At 43.7% G+C, this 13590-nt stretch overlaps 1 protein-coding gene across 1 annotated transcript; it reads left to right on the top strand.

The window, feature by feature from the left end:
- Nucleotides 1-120: 120 nt before the first annotated feature.
- Nucleotides 121-13389, top strand: LOC109868765 (uncharacterized). The gene is made up of 9 exons (XM_031802339.1): nt 121-413; nt 1299-1477; nt 8082-8186; nt 8331-8480; nt 8708-8947; nt 10409-10784; nt 10999-11240; nt 11602-11777; nt 12052-13389. The coding sequence occupies exons 1-9, from the start codon at nt 293-295 to the stop codon at nt 12935-12937; spliced, it is 2475 nt and encodes an 824-aa protein (XP_031658199.1). The 5' UTR covers nt 121-292; the 3' UTR covers nt 12938-13389.
- The last annotated feature ends 201 nt before the right edge of the window (nt 13390-13590 follow it).

Consider the following 13590-nt stretch of genomic DNA (forward strand, 5'->3'; position numbering starts at 1 on the left):
ATATCTGTGCCATTATAGCGACAGCATGCCCACGCTAAAATGGCTTGTTGGCCTCTTATCATTCTCTATGGTAAAAACACGTCCGCGGGTCTAAAGGCGTCTCGCGCCGAACTGCGCATTGACGTCTCAAACCACAACCCCCGGCCGAATCGGTCTCGCAAACGTTACCAGAAGCCTCGCGATGTTGTACCTCTGGGTTTAGAAACTCTGTGCTGGTACTTAGCTAGCTAGCTACATTATTTGAATGTTTACATGACTGTTTCTCTGCGTTGGTAACAGATAATAATCAAAAATGTGCAACGAAGCGGTCTTTGAAACAATTGAAGAGGTCAATAAGCATATCTCACACGTCGAAGAGTCAACCTGTGTGAAATATATTTCTTATCGTGTGGACAAGCGCTTCAATGACCAAGGTAAGCTAGCTAGCAAGCTAAAGAGCGTCACATATATAACAATGAGACAGACATTTCACCGGATGTATATATGTGATGCATCCTGTTGGCGTTTACTCGCTACCAAATATGGTGATGAGAGGAATCCCAGTGGCCGGCAGTGAGAGAAGATGGAGCAAGATGGATTTTCGCCCAAATTCTGCAAATTTTCTCATCGATGAAACATTTGATCTTTATAAAGCTCTTTCAGAAGTATAATCTGTAACATAGTGGACTGTGTTTTGTAGACTTCACCCTTTGCCAACGTTTAAAAAATATACGTTGTTTAGAAGGAGTACAAGGATACTTCACAGAGTAGTCGTTCCCTAAAATGAGATATGCAAATCAATGAGCCAATAGGATCTCAGTAGCTCGTGCTTGGCTCTGCCCACCTCCTTGCTTCTTCTGCTCACTATGATTCATTTGCTCCTATTGGAAACGACAGGCTCTAGTCTATCTTGGGTTAGTTATAAAAAATCTTTGAGTGTTCTGGAGCAAACTTGCATTGATCAAGCTACTGCTATCTTTTAGCCCTTCTATACTATTTAGCTACTGATACTACTATACTAAGTAGCTATTGATTGATTATTATTCTTATGTAGCTAGTGATGTATATTATGCAAACTACTGGGGTGTATTCATTAGTCAGAAACCGTTTACTCCATACATAAAATGTTTTTCAAAATAAAACAAGTTTCTATATGACAAATTCAGGTAGGTCCCTCCCTGTTTTGTTCTGTTTGCTCTGTAAGCTCAGGTTGGTACCTAGACTGTAAACGATTTCCATTGCAAAACGGTTTGCAACAGAGTCCGACTAATGAATACACCCCTGGACTCATGGCTCTTTCAATGTGTTCTGCTAAACAGGTTGGAAACCACAGGACCACAAGAACAGGCTATACTGGGAATGGAAGTACGGCAAGGGTACTCCCTGTATCCCCTTTGACGGTGTACCGTTTGTGTTCATCGGACACAAGCTAATGGGATGCCACAGGGGCCGGGCAAAGTGTGGAATCAAGAAGAGGCAGGAACTTCAGGATCAAAGGGTGCTAATATCTATGATATTCTGAAACGCCTTTTAAGTGTTCCATGTAAATGATTAGGACGTATTGTGCATCTGAACCTGGATCAAATTCATTAGGACACATCATAGCAAAACTTTTCAAAACATTATGCAATGGAAAAATGAAAGGAGCTTTTCTTATTGGAGTTCAGGTTGTCCCACCTTATTTCAGTACATTTTCTTCCATATGGTGCCTAATCAAATAACATTTTATTGGTCAAATACACATATTTAGCAGATGTTATTGCAGGTGTAGTGAAATGCTTGTGTTCCTAGCTCCAACAGTGCAGCAATATTTAACAACAATATGCACAAATCTAAAAGTAAAAGCATGGAATTAAGAAATATATAAATATTAGGACAAGCAATGTCGGAGTCCGGAGTGTGTGTGTGTGTGTGTGTATACACTTCCATTCAAAAGTTTGGGTTCACTTAGATATGTCCTTGGTTTAGAAAGAAAAGCACTTTTTTGTCCATTAAAATAACATCAAATTGATCAGAAATACAGTGTAGACATTGTTAATGCTGTAAATGACTATTGTAGCTGGAAACGGCAGATTTTTAGAATGGAATATCTACGGAGGCGTACAGATGCCTATTATCAGCAACCACCACTCCTGTGTTCCAATGGGACGTTGTGTTAGCTAATCCAAGTGTATAATTTTAAAAGGCTAGTTGATCATTAGAAAACCCTTTTGCAATTATGTTAGCACAGCTGAAAACTGTTGTCCTGATTAAAGAAGCAATAAAACTGGCCTTTAGACTAGTTAGGTATCTGGAGTACCAGCATTTGTGGGTTCGATTACAGGCTTAAAATGGCCAGAAACAAAGAACTTTCATCTGAAACTCGTCCGTCTTCTTGTTCTGAGAAATGAAGGCTATTCCATGCGAAAAATTGCCAAGAAACTGAAGATCTCGTACAACACTGTGTACTACTCCCTTCACAGAACAGAGCAAAGTGGCTCTAACCAGAATAGAAAGAGGAGTGGGAGGCCCCGGTGCACAGGTGAGCATGAGGACAAGTACATTAGAGCGTTTAGTTTGAGAAACCGATGCCTCACAAGTCCTTAACTGGCTGCTTCATTAAATAGTACCCGCAAAACACCACTCTCAACATCAACAGTGAAGAGGCGACTCCAGGATGCTAACCTTCTAGGCAGAGTTCCTCTTTTCTTTTTATTGGCCTATTCTGAGATATGGCTTTTTCTTAACAACTCTGCCTAGATGGCCAGCATCCCAAAGTCACCTCTTCACTGTTGATGTTGAGACTGGTGTTTTGTGGGTACTATTAAAAAAACTGCTGTTTCCAGCTACAATAGTCATTTACAACATTAACAATGTCTACACTATATTCTGATCAATTTGATGTTATTTTAATTGACAAAAAATTGTTTTTCCTCCAACAACAAGGACATTTCTAAGTGACACCAAACATGTGTATTTAGTCAGCCACCAATTGTGCAAGTTCTCCCACTTAAAAAGATGAGAGAGGCCTGTAATTTTCATCATAGGTACACTTAAACTATGACAGACAAAATGAGAAAAAAAAATATCCAGAAAATCACATTGTAGGATTTTTTAATGAATTTATGTGCAAATTATGGTGGAAAATAAGTATTTGGTCAACAACAAAAGTTTATCTCAATACTTTGTTATATACCCTTTGATGGCAATGACAGAGGTCAAATGTTTTCTGTAAGTCTTCACAAGGTTTTCACACATTGTTGCTGGTATTTTGGCCCATTCCTCCATGCAGATCTCCTCTAGAGCAGTGATGTTTTGGGGCTGTTGCTGGGCAACACGGACTTTCAACTCCCTCCAAAGATTTTCTATGGGGTTGTTATGACTTCTATGAATGGTGAGTGGAGGACTCAAGCGCAGAGAGCAGGTAATTCCGTACGTGGATCTTTTATTCCAAAGACAGCGGAGACACGGACACGCAAAACACAAGGTCGCATGAAACAACCCGTCCTAAATACACAGGACCAAATCTGTCCGGAAAAATAGAGATCACACTAGTACACCAACACCAATAAACAGAGAACAAGCCCGCACAATACCCAGCGGGCCTAGTGCCCTTAAATAGCCTACCATCTTCGGCAGGATTCGTGACAGGGGTTGAGATCTGGAGACTGGCTAGGCCACTCCAGGACCTTGAAATGCTTCTTACGAAGCCACTCCTTCGTTGCCCGGGCGGTGTGTTTGGGATCATTGTCATGCTGAAAGACCCAGCCACGTTTCATCTTCAATGCCCTTGCTGATGGAATCTCATGATACATGGCCCCATTCCTTCTTTCCTTTACACGGATCAGTCGTCCTGGTCCCTTTGCAGAAAAACAGCCCCAAAGCATGATGTTTCCACCCCCATGCTTCACAGTAGGTATAGTGTTCTTTGGATGCAACTCAGCATTCTTTATCCTCCAAACACGACGAGTTGAGTTTTTACCAAAAAAGTTATATTTTGGTTTCATCTGACCATATGACATTCTCCCAATCTTCTTCTGGATCATCCAAATTCTCTCTAGCAAACTTCAGACGGGCCTGGACATGTACTGGCTTAAGCAGGGGACACGTCTGGCACTGCAGGATTTGAGTCCCTGGCGGCGTAGTGTGTTACTGATGGTAGGCTTTGTTACTTTGGTCTCAGCTCTCTGCAGGTCATTCACTAGGTCCCCCCGTGGGGTTCTGGGATTTTTGCTCACCGTTCTTGTGATCATTTTTACCCCACGGGGTGAGATCTTGCGTGGAGCCCCAGATCGAGGGAGATTATCAGTGGTCTTGTATGTCTTCCATTTCCTAATAATTGCTCCCACAGTTGATTTCTTCAAACCAAGCTGCTTACCTATTGCAGATTCAGTCTTCCCAGCCTGGTGCAGGTCTACAATTTTGTTTCTGGTGTCCTTTGACAGCTCTTTGGTCTTGGCCATAGTGGAGTATGGAGTGTGACTGTTTGAGGTTGTGGACAGGTGTCTTTTATACTGATAAGAAGTTCAAACAGGTGCCATTAATACAGGTAACGAGTGGAAGACAGAGGTGCCTCTTAATTAAAGAAGTAGTTACAGGTCTGTGAGAGACAGAAATCTAGCTTGTTTGAAGGTGACCAAATACTTATTTTCCATCATAATTTGCAAATTAATTATAAAAAAATCCTACAATGTGATTTTCTGGATTTTTTTTCTCATTTTGTCTGTCATAGTTGAAGTGTACCTATGATGAAAATTACAGGCCTCTCATCTTTTTAAGTGGGAGAACTTGCACAATTGGTGGCTGACTAAATACTTTTTTGCCCCACTGTGTGTATATATATATATATATATATATATACTACCAGTCAAAAGTTTGAAAACACCTACTCATTCAAGGGTTTTGCTTTAGTTTGTAGAATAATAGTGAAGACATCAAACCTATGAAATAACACGTTGAATCATGTAGTAACCAAAAAAGTGATAAACAAATCAAAATATATTTTATATTGGTAATTCTTCAAAGTAGCCACCCTTTCCCTTGATGACAGCTTTGCACACTCTTGGCATTCATGAGGACTGCCACAAGAAAGGAAGACCCAGAGTTACCTCTGCTGCAGAGGATAACATTTTCAGAGTTACCAGCCTCAAAAATTGCAGCCCAAACAGAGATCAAAAGACACATCTCAACATCAACTGTTCAGAGGAGACTGCGTGAATCAGGCCTTCGTGGTCGAATTGCTTCAAAGAAACCACTACTAAAGGACACCAATTAGAAGAGACTTGCTTGGGCCAAGAAACACAAGCAATGGACATTAGACCTGTGGAAATCTGTCCTTTGGTCTGATGAGTCCAAATGTGTGATTTTTGAGAGTAGGAGTAGGTGAACGGATGATCTCCGCATGTGTGGTTCCCACTGTGAAGCATGGAGGAGGAGGTGTGATGGTGTGGGGGTGCTTTGGTGACACTGTCTGTGATTTATTTATCATTCAAGGCACACTTAACCAGCATGGCTACCACAGCATTCTGCAGCGATACGCCATCCCATCTGATTTGCGCTTAGTCCCACTATCATCTGTTTTTCAACAGGACAATGACCCAACACACCTCCAGGCTGTATAAGGGCTATTTGACCAAGAAGGAGAGTGATGGAGTGCTGCATCAGATGACTTGCCCTCCACAATCCTCCGACCTCAACCCAATTGAGATGGTTTGGGATGAGTTGGAACACAGAATGAAGGAAAATCAGCCAACAAGTGCTCAGCATATGTGGGAACTCCTTCAAGACTGTTGGAAAAGCATTCCAGGTGAAGTTGGTTGAGAGAATGCCAAGAGTGTGCAAAGCTATCATCAAGGCAAAGGGTGACAACTTTGAAGAACCTCAAATATAAACTATATTTTGATTTATTTAACACCTTTTTGGTTACTACATGATTCCATATGTTTTATTTCATAGTTTTGAAGTCTTCACTATTGTTCTACATGGTAGAAAATAGCAAAAATAAAGAAAAACCCTGGAATGAGTAGGTGTGTCCAAACTTTTCACTGGTACTGTGTGTGTGTGTGTGTGTGTGTGTGTGTGTGTGTGTGTGTGTGTGTGTGTGTGTGTGTGTGTGTGTGTGTGTAATGTATAGGCATTATGGACAGTATGTGGATAGAATATTTTGTGTATCTGTAGAATACATAGGATAGAATAGTGTATATATACAGCAAAAGTTGAAGGATGGCATTGACTAGAATACAGTATATGAAAAGAAAAGAAACGTACTCTCACTGTCAACTGCGTTTATTTTCAGCAAACTTAACTTGTGTAAATATTTGTATGAACATAACAAATAACAACTGAGACATAAACTGAACAAGTTCCACAGACATGTGACTAACATAAATTGAATAATGTGTCCCTGAACAAAGGGGGGTCAAAATCAAAAGTAACAGTCAGTATCTGGTGTGGCCACCAGCTGCATTAAGTACTACAGTGCATCTCCTCCTCATGGACTGCACCAGATATGCCAGTTCTTGCTGTGAGATGTTACCCCACTATTCCACCAAGGCACCTGCAAGTTCCCGGACATTTCTGGGGGGAATGGCCCTAGCCCTCACCCTCTGATCCAACAGGTCCCAGACGTGCTCAATGGGATTGAGATCCGGGCTCTTCAACGGCCATGGCAGAACACTGACATTCCTGTCTTGCAGGAAATCATGCACAGAATGAGCAGTATAGCTGGTGGCTTTGTCATTCTGGAGGGTCATGTCAGGATGAGCCTGCAGGAAGGGTACCACATGAGGGAGGAGGATGTCTTCCCTTTAACACACAGCATTGAGATTGCCTGCAATGACCACAAGCTCAGTCCGATGATGCTGTGACACAGCATGATGCTGTGAGTCGATCCTGCTCCAGAGTACAGGCCTCGGTGTAACGCTCATTCCTTTGACGATAAACGCGAATCCGACTCTCACCCCTGGTGAGGCAAAACCGCGACTCGTCAGTGAAGAGCACTTTTTGCCAGTCCGGTCTGGTCCAGCGACGGTGGGTTTGTGCCCATAGGCAACGTTGTTGCCGGTGATGTCTGGTGAGGACCTGCCTTACAACAGGCCTACAAGCCCTCAGTCCAGCCTCTCTCAGCCTATTGCGGACAGTCTGAGCACTGATGGAGGGATTGTGCGTTCCTGGTGTAACTCAGGCAGTTGTTGCAATCCTGTACCTGTCCCACAGATGTTCGGATGTACCGATCCTGTGCAGGTGTTGTTACACGTGGTCTGCCACTGCGAGGATGATCAGCTGTCCGTCCTTTCTCCCTGTAGCGATGTCTTAGGCGCCTCACAGTACGGACATTCTAATTTATTGCCCTGGCCACATCTGCAGTCCTCATGCCTCCTTGCAGCATGCCTAAGCCACGTTCATGCACATGCGCAGGGACCCTGGGCATCTTTCTTTTAGGGTTTTTCAGAGTCAGTAGAAAGGCCTCTTTAGTGTCCCAAGTTTTCATAACTGTGACCTTTATTGCCTACCGCCTGTAAGCTGTTAGTGTCTTAATGACCGTTCCACAGGTGCATGTTCATTAATTGTTTATGGTTCATTGAACAAGCATGGGAAACAGTGTTTAAACCCTTTACAATGAAGATCTGTGAAGTTATTTGGATTTTTACAAATTATCTTTGAAAGACGGGGTCCTTATAAAGGGACGTTTCTTTTTTTGCTGAGTTTACATATGAAATGAGTAAAACAGCATTTAAACATTTATTAGTGACCAGTGTTCCATTATTAAAGTGACCAGTAATTCCATGTCTATGAACATAGGACAGCAGCCTCTAAGGTGCAGGGTTGAGTAACCGGGTGGTAGCTGGCTAGTGACAGTGACAGGTCAGGGTACTGGGTGGAGGCCGGCTAGTGATAGCTATTTAACAGTCTGATGGCCTTAAGATAGAAGCTGTTTTTCAGTCTCTCGGTACTGACCTCGCCTTCTGGATGATAGCGGGGTGAACATGCCGTGGCTCGGGTGGTTATGGTCCTTGATGATAATGAATATGACCCTGGTTTCATCAATGCTTCAAGGTAGTTGTGGGGTTCACAACCAGTCTCAACAATTCCATTCTCACCTGCCACTCATTTTGGTCTTTCAGGCAAAAGATGGCAAGGAAAAAAGAAACCTGTTGCTGAAAACCAAGAAAGTAGCATGCCCTGCTGTGTTCACAATCAGCCGCATTGTGAAGTTCCCTGGATTCAAGGTACGGGTGAAACTGTGTTTATGTTTATATATGTGTATTATGTAACTCCAGTGACCGTGCACCACAGTCAACATTAGAATGCACATCAGACTAATATACATAATTATATCTGTGTGTGTGTGCGCTTGCTCCATACTGCATCAGTTGGAGAAGGACACATCACGGTTGAGGAGGGTCATGTCTATTTCCATCAAACAAGCTCTCCAGACAGACCCAGCCTCAGTGCAGTGGAAGATACAGTATTTCCTCAAAATACCCAGTGTCACCGACCACAAGGGCCATCCTATTGGAAAGGTATTACTATGTTATTACTATACTATGACCATGGGATCTATTGCATTGGACTCTCTTTAGGCTACATAACTAGTGTCTGTATGCCTGTATGTCTGTTCGGTACACAGATGTAATAAAACCTTGATCTCTTAAAATTCCCTGTGGAATACAAGTATCTGACCCTGTAACAGTAGTTAGGGGTATTTTCTCCCTACTTAAAAAAAGCCACTCTCTCCTCCTGCCCTCAGGGTGCAGATCAGATGGACGACAGGGTCAAAGGTTACATCCGAGCGTTGGTGCAGCAGGGGGTGAGGAAGGTGAAGGAGGTAAAGAACCTGATGGTCCAGTACGTGCGGACGGAGCTGTTCCAAGACACGACCCCGCCGCCGCTGAGGCGCTTCTTCCCCACAGAGAAAACTATCCATGCCGTCATGGCTCAGGTCATCGCGGAGGAACACTACAGCAAAATAGACCTGGTCAACCTGCTGGTGAGAAGGCTGTGCTGCACTATCATTCCCACCTATTCATCAGATATTTGGATTGTCTTCTGAGATAAGGCCATTGGGGCTGGTAGTGTTAGCTGTATGTTTTCACTGCAATTTATGAACAGTTTGTATGCATGTCACCCACCCTCTTTGAAACACTTGTTTAAAGGGGCATTTTACTCTATTGTTTCATTAGTTTTTTTGATATAGTCCCAAAACATTCTGCATGTCAACATTCATGCTTTCAGTATATATTGCTTTCTGTCTCCTGATGCCCAAAATCAAGGATAAACCGACAGTTGTGCAGAGCACATGAGGCATTTACACGTTATATTCTTCTAGAATCAATGGGTAAAGAATTGAAGAATTTAAATGACAATTGAATAGCTTCCCAAATCCCAGTCCGTAGCTTTCAGTTTGGATGATTGTGTGTCAGTGCCTGTTTCTGTGCATGATAGAAAGAGACTTGACAAGCCTTTATTATACAATTCAGGAACGCACATGCAGAGTTTTCCACGGATTCAAGAAAAATGAAAATTCATAACATCTTTGTGGTGCGTTATCCTTACATGGGAAGAGCAGAAAGCCACTGAAAATGTTTGTCATCAGCCCAGATCCTGGAGTCTTTCCAGAGACTCCTTTCTCCACCAACAAAGGTTGTGTTTACTAATTGATCTTTACACATCAGATCTTTTTCAGAACTGATCTGATTGGTCAAAAGACCAATTAGTGAAAAAAAGACCCGAACGTGGCTGCCTGTCTAAACGCAGTCACTGAATTGGATACATAGTCATTGCCTCCATTGCGATTGTATTTATATTTTAGTAATTTAGCAGACGTTCTCATCCAGAGTGACTTACATGAGCAATTAGGGTAAAGTGCCTTGCTCAAAGGGCACAGACAGATTTTTCACCTAGTCGGCTGATTCTAACCGGCAACCTTTCTATTACTGGCCCAACGCTCTTAACCGCTAGGCTACCTGCCACCTTACTTGTTGACAGTAGATGCTGGCCATTATTATGTAAATCTACAACAACAACTGGGTTGAGTGATGTCATTCTCTCGGACCCCACCACTCTCTCCCTGAGCCCATTCCCCAAACAGACAGAACATCAACACCAGCAGAGCTAAAGCACCCCTCATTCTGGAACTGCTTTTTAGAAAGTATGTAGTCTGAAACTTCTACACACTTGGTGTGGTGAATTAATACATGTGTGTGATGTAACAGAGCACAGATAAATATTACTCCATGACACGTCATTGGGGTTGTTTAAGTTCATGGGAATATCACTGCTGTGGTTTAGAATAAGACAGACATGTTATAGCAAAAGTCAAGGTGCACAACCATATATAAAGCTCACGCTGGCGCAAAAAGGAGTTTGGTTAGCACTGAAATAATTGAAAGGACGCAAAAGTTTCACCTCGGCTATTAATCATAACAACCCCCCCCCCCCCCCCTCTTAGACCTTGGCAGAGAATTGGAAGGCAGAAGCTCCTAGAATCAACTTCCTGCTTAGGGTTCAATCAGAGAGCGAGAACCTGTTGCTCTGCTACCAGACGGATTGGCAGCGGCGGCTGCTTCGGCAGTATGGCAAGGAGGTGTGCTTCCTGGACGCGGCCTATAAGAGGACGCGCTTCCCCCTGCCACTCTTCTTCCTGTGCGTGCGCACCAATGTGAGCATGGCGCCGGTGGGCCTGTTTGTCGTGCAGTCGAGGAGCGCCGAAGCCTTGGGGGAGGCGCTGGGGGTGTTCAGGCAGTGGAACCGGGGCTGGAGCCCAGCCTACATCCTCACTGAACACTGCCCTGTGGAGATGAAGGCGGTGGAGGCAGCATTCACAGGTGAACAGTGGTGAGGTTTTAATGTTAGCTATGAGGTGGGAAAAGCAAGTTCGCTTCATAATGTGCTCTCAGCACTGTTGGCTGTGAGTTTCAGGATTTTCTTTTGAAAAGACCTGTTGGTCAAGAAAATGTTTAATCTGTTACAAACTCTAAATACTAGAACATTAGGTGGTTAGAGTTAGCTCATTACGGACTGTTTCCATTCCAATCTCAGGTGCTCAGGCAGTCTTCAGCGATCACCTGCGGGAGAGGACCTGGACCAAGTGGCTGAGCAACCGGTCCCGAGCCATCACCAACCAGGAGGGGATCTTTGATATGATGAAGGCCATCGCTGGTGCCCTTACCAGAGAGCAACACCAGGGGGCAGTAGAACTACTACAGCAGAGCCCCATCTGGTTGGAAAAGAGACAACTTTTCAAGAACTGGTTCACTAACAAGTGGCTGTCAGAGGAGAAGGTTTGTAGTGCACATGTCAATTACTGAAATCATAGGGGCAATGGGGTCAGGTCCTGGGCCAGCTGTGTCATAACCTGCGTATTAATGAAGGTCAGGGTGGTTAGAAAGAAAGCAGATCTCAGACCTGTGCTTAGAGGTGCTTTCATCCTGAAGCAGACAGCATGTTTAAACCACACCTACTGTATGTAGACAATCTGTAGAAGTAGCAGTAGCAAGTGTGTTATGTTTTTGCTAGCTGAATCCGTGATACAGTATCTAGCTATAGATCCATAATATGCTAGCTATAGGTCCATAATGTGCATCCTAGTCTAATGATGGCGCATACAGAGTTAGCTACATGCTCTTGTTTTTGTTCATTCAGAGATGGGCGAACGCTGTGAGGGTTGATATTGTCAACTTTGTGTCTATGGTGAACGGAGGTCTGGAAATGCAGAGCGACTTTTTCACACATAATAACATGAAGGTCCATAAAAAAGACACCCTGAGCCAAATGCTGCAGTTTCTTGTTGACGACTACTTCCCACAGATGCACCAAAGGTAAGTTCGTATTAGAATAGGATTCAATTTCATTTAGAATAGTATTCGCTGTCAAAAGTGGTCTTCTGTTGAGATATCTGCTAAATTTATGGAAGATAAACACCATATAATTTACAGTGCTTATCTTCTGCATTGGGGTTAAGATGTAGGCTGTGGACTCATCTTGACATTTTGACTACCTTTGTAAACTTTTATTTTGGAGTGTAATTCCCCTTTAATGTAAGTGTTTTGATGTCTGGTCAGTCTAAACCTGCTACACTCCCTGAATCTCCAGGTACATAGACCTCAACAGCCAGTCCTCTGCCGAGTACAACCTCAACCCCACTGTGCCTCCGTTCCTGTGGCATCGCCCTTGGAGTGTGGTGGCCCTGGTGATGGACAACATGTCTGCGGCCCTGCAAGACCCCGACATCGTGGTGGAGCAGGCCAGCGACGCCGCCGACGGCACTTTCCGGGTGAAGAGTCGGGCAGAGACCACGGCAGCGCGGTCCTACGCGGTCAGCTTCGGTTCAGAGTCCACCTGGCCCTCCTGTGAGTGTGAGGTGTGGAGGGACCAGCGCCTGCCCTGTGAACACTTCTGTCACGTCTTCAGGTCTGAGCCTAACTGGACCTGGGAGCACCTGTGTCCCAAATACAGGGACCACCCTCTGCTCACGCTGCATTCACAGACCACTCACACCACAACAGAGGAGATAGAGGAAGCCCTCAATGGTCTAATGCATCTCTCCCCAGCTTCCCCAGTCTCTCTTCAGTGGGATGGGCCTGAAGAAACAGTGCCACTGGTGCAAACTCCTCAAACTCCACAGTTACAACTGCATAGCATACAAACACAGTGGGTGGCCCCACAGGCTTCACAGGGCCTGCGGGAGAGGGAGGAACTGCAAAAGGAGGAACTGCAGAGGGAGTGTGTGGCCAAACTCAAATCCATCATGGAGAATGTGAGCGGGATCAACGACATTGACCACCTACAGGAGCTCAGGCAGAAACTGGACGTTCTCCAGGCTCAGAGTGAGGCCATGCTGGTTCAGAAGGACGCTAGCGTCAAAACAGTTACCACCCCCATGGGGAAGAGAAAAAGGGCAGGGGTGGAGATTATCGTGGCCATGCCCAAACGCATCAAAGTGCTCTCCCGGGTTGATGTAGAAAATGTTCAGAAATAGCTTTCTTCTAAAGAGGGAAAATAAAGTACGGTATTAATCAGGTTGTCGCTCTTATTTCTTGGGTGATGTACAAATAACTCTTTGTTAGGATGTTATCACGTATCCAGTTCTAGAAAGTGTTTGGCTGCTTGATCACAAGGGTCAGCTTGATGTAAGATGCTGCGCACGTTCACAAACCTTTCCATAACAAATTAATAAATGAGTTATATTGCACAGTCCAAACTATTTAGAAATTAGCCAAGTATCTCAACTCCATGCTGATTTCTTCTGCGGATTTGAGTGGAGCCTAGAGTTTTTGGAGTGAACCTCCAACATTCTTCGAGTCGCTGTATAATCGATACTTCAAAATTTTAAATTCTTAAACCCTTACCGTGTATCTATTTTTTTTCCTCTCTGGCTTTCTTTATTTGCTGAAATCCATACCTTTTAAATAAAAAGTTTATCAAATACAACCAGTGACTATTTCCTCATTGAAATTAATTTGGCATATTTGCTATGTGAGTTGCTATGTTAGAGCAACAGCCAGTGGCATCATGCCCATAGGGGGCAAAAAAAGCACATGCCCCCTCAGATTTTTCCGTTTGATTTATTTTTATTAAAAACGAAACTTCAGTTTTAAGCCCACGTTTTATCCAAATTATTTATAAAAAGAT

The sequence above is a fragment of the Oncorhynchus kisutch genome, linkage group LG23 (assembly GCF_002021735.2).
Source record: "Oncorhynchus kisutch isolate 150728-3 linkage group LG23, Okis_V2, whole genome shotgun sequence".
NCBI lineage: Eukaryota > Metazoa > Chordata > Actinopteri > Salmoniformes > Salmonidae > Oncorhynchus > Oncorhynchus kisutch.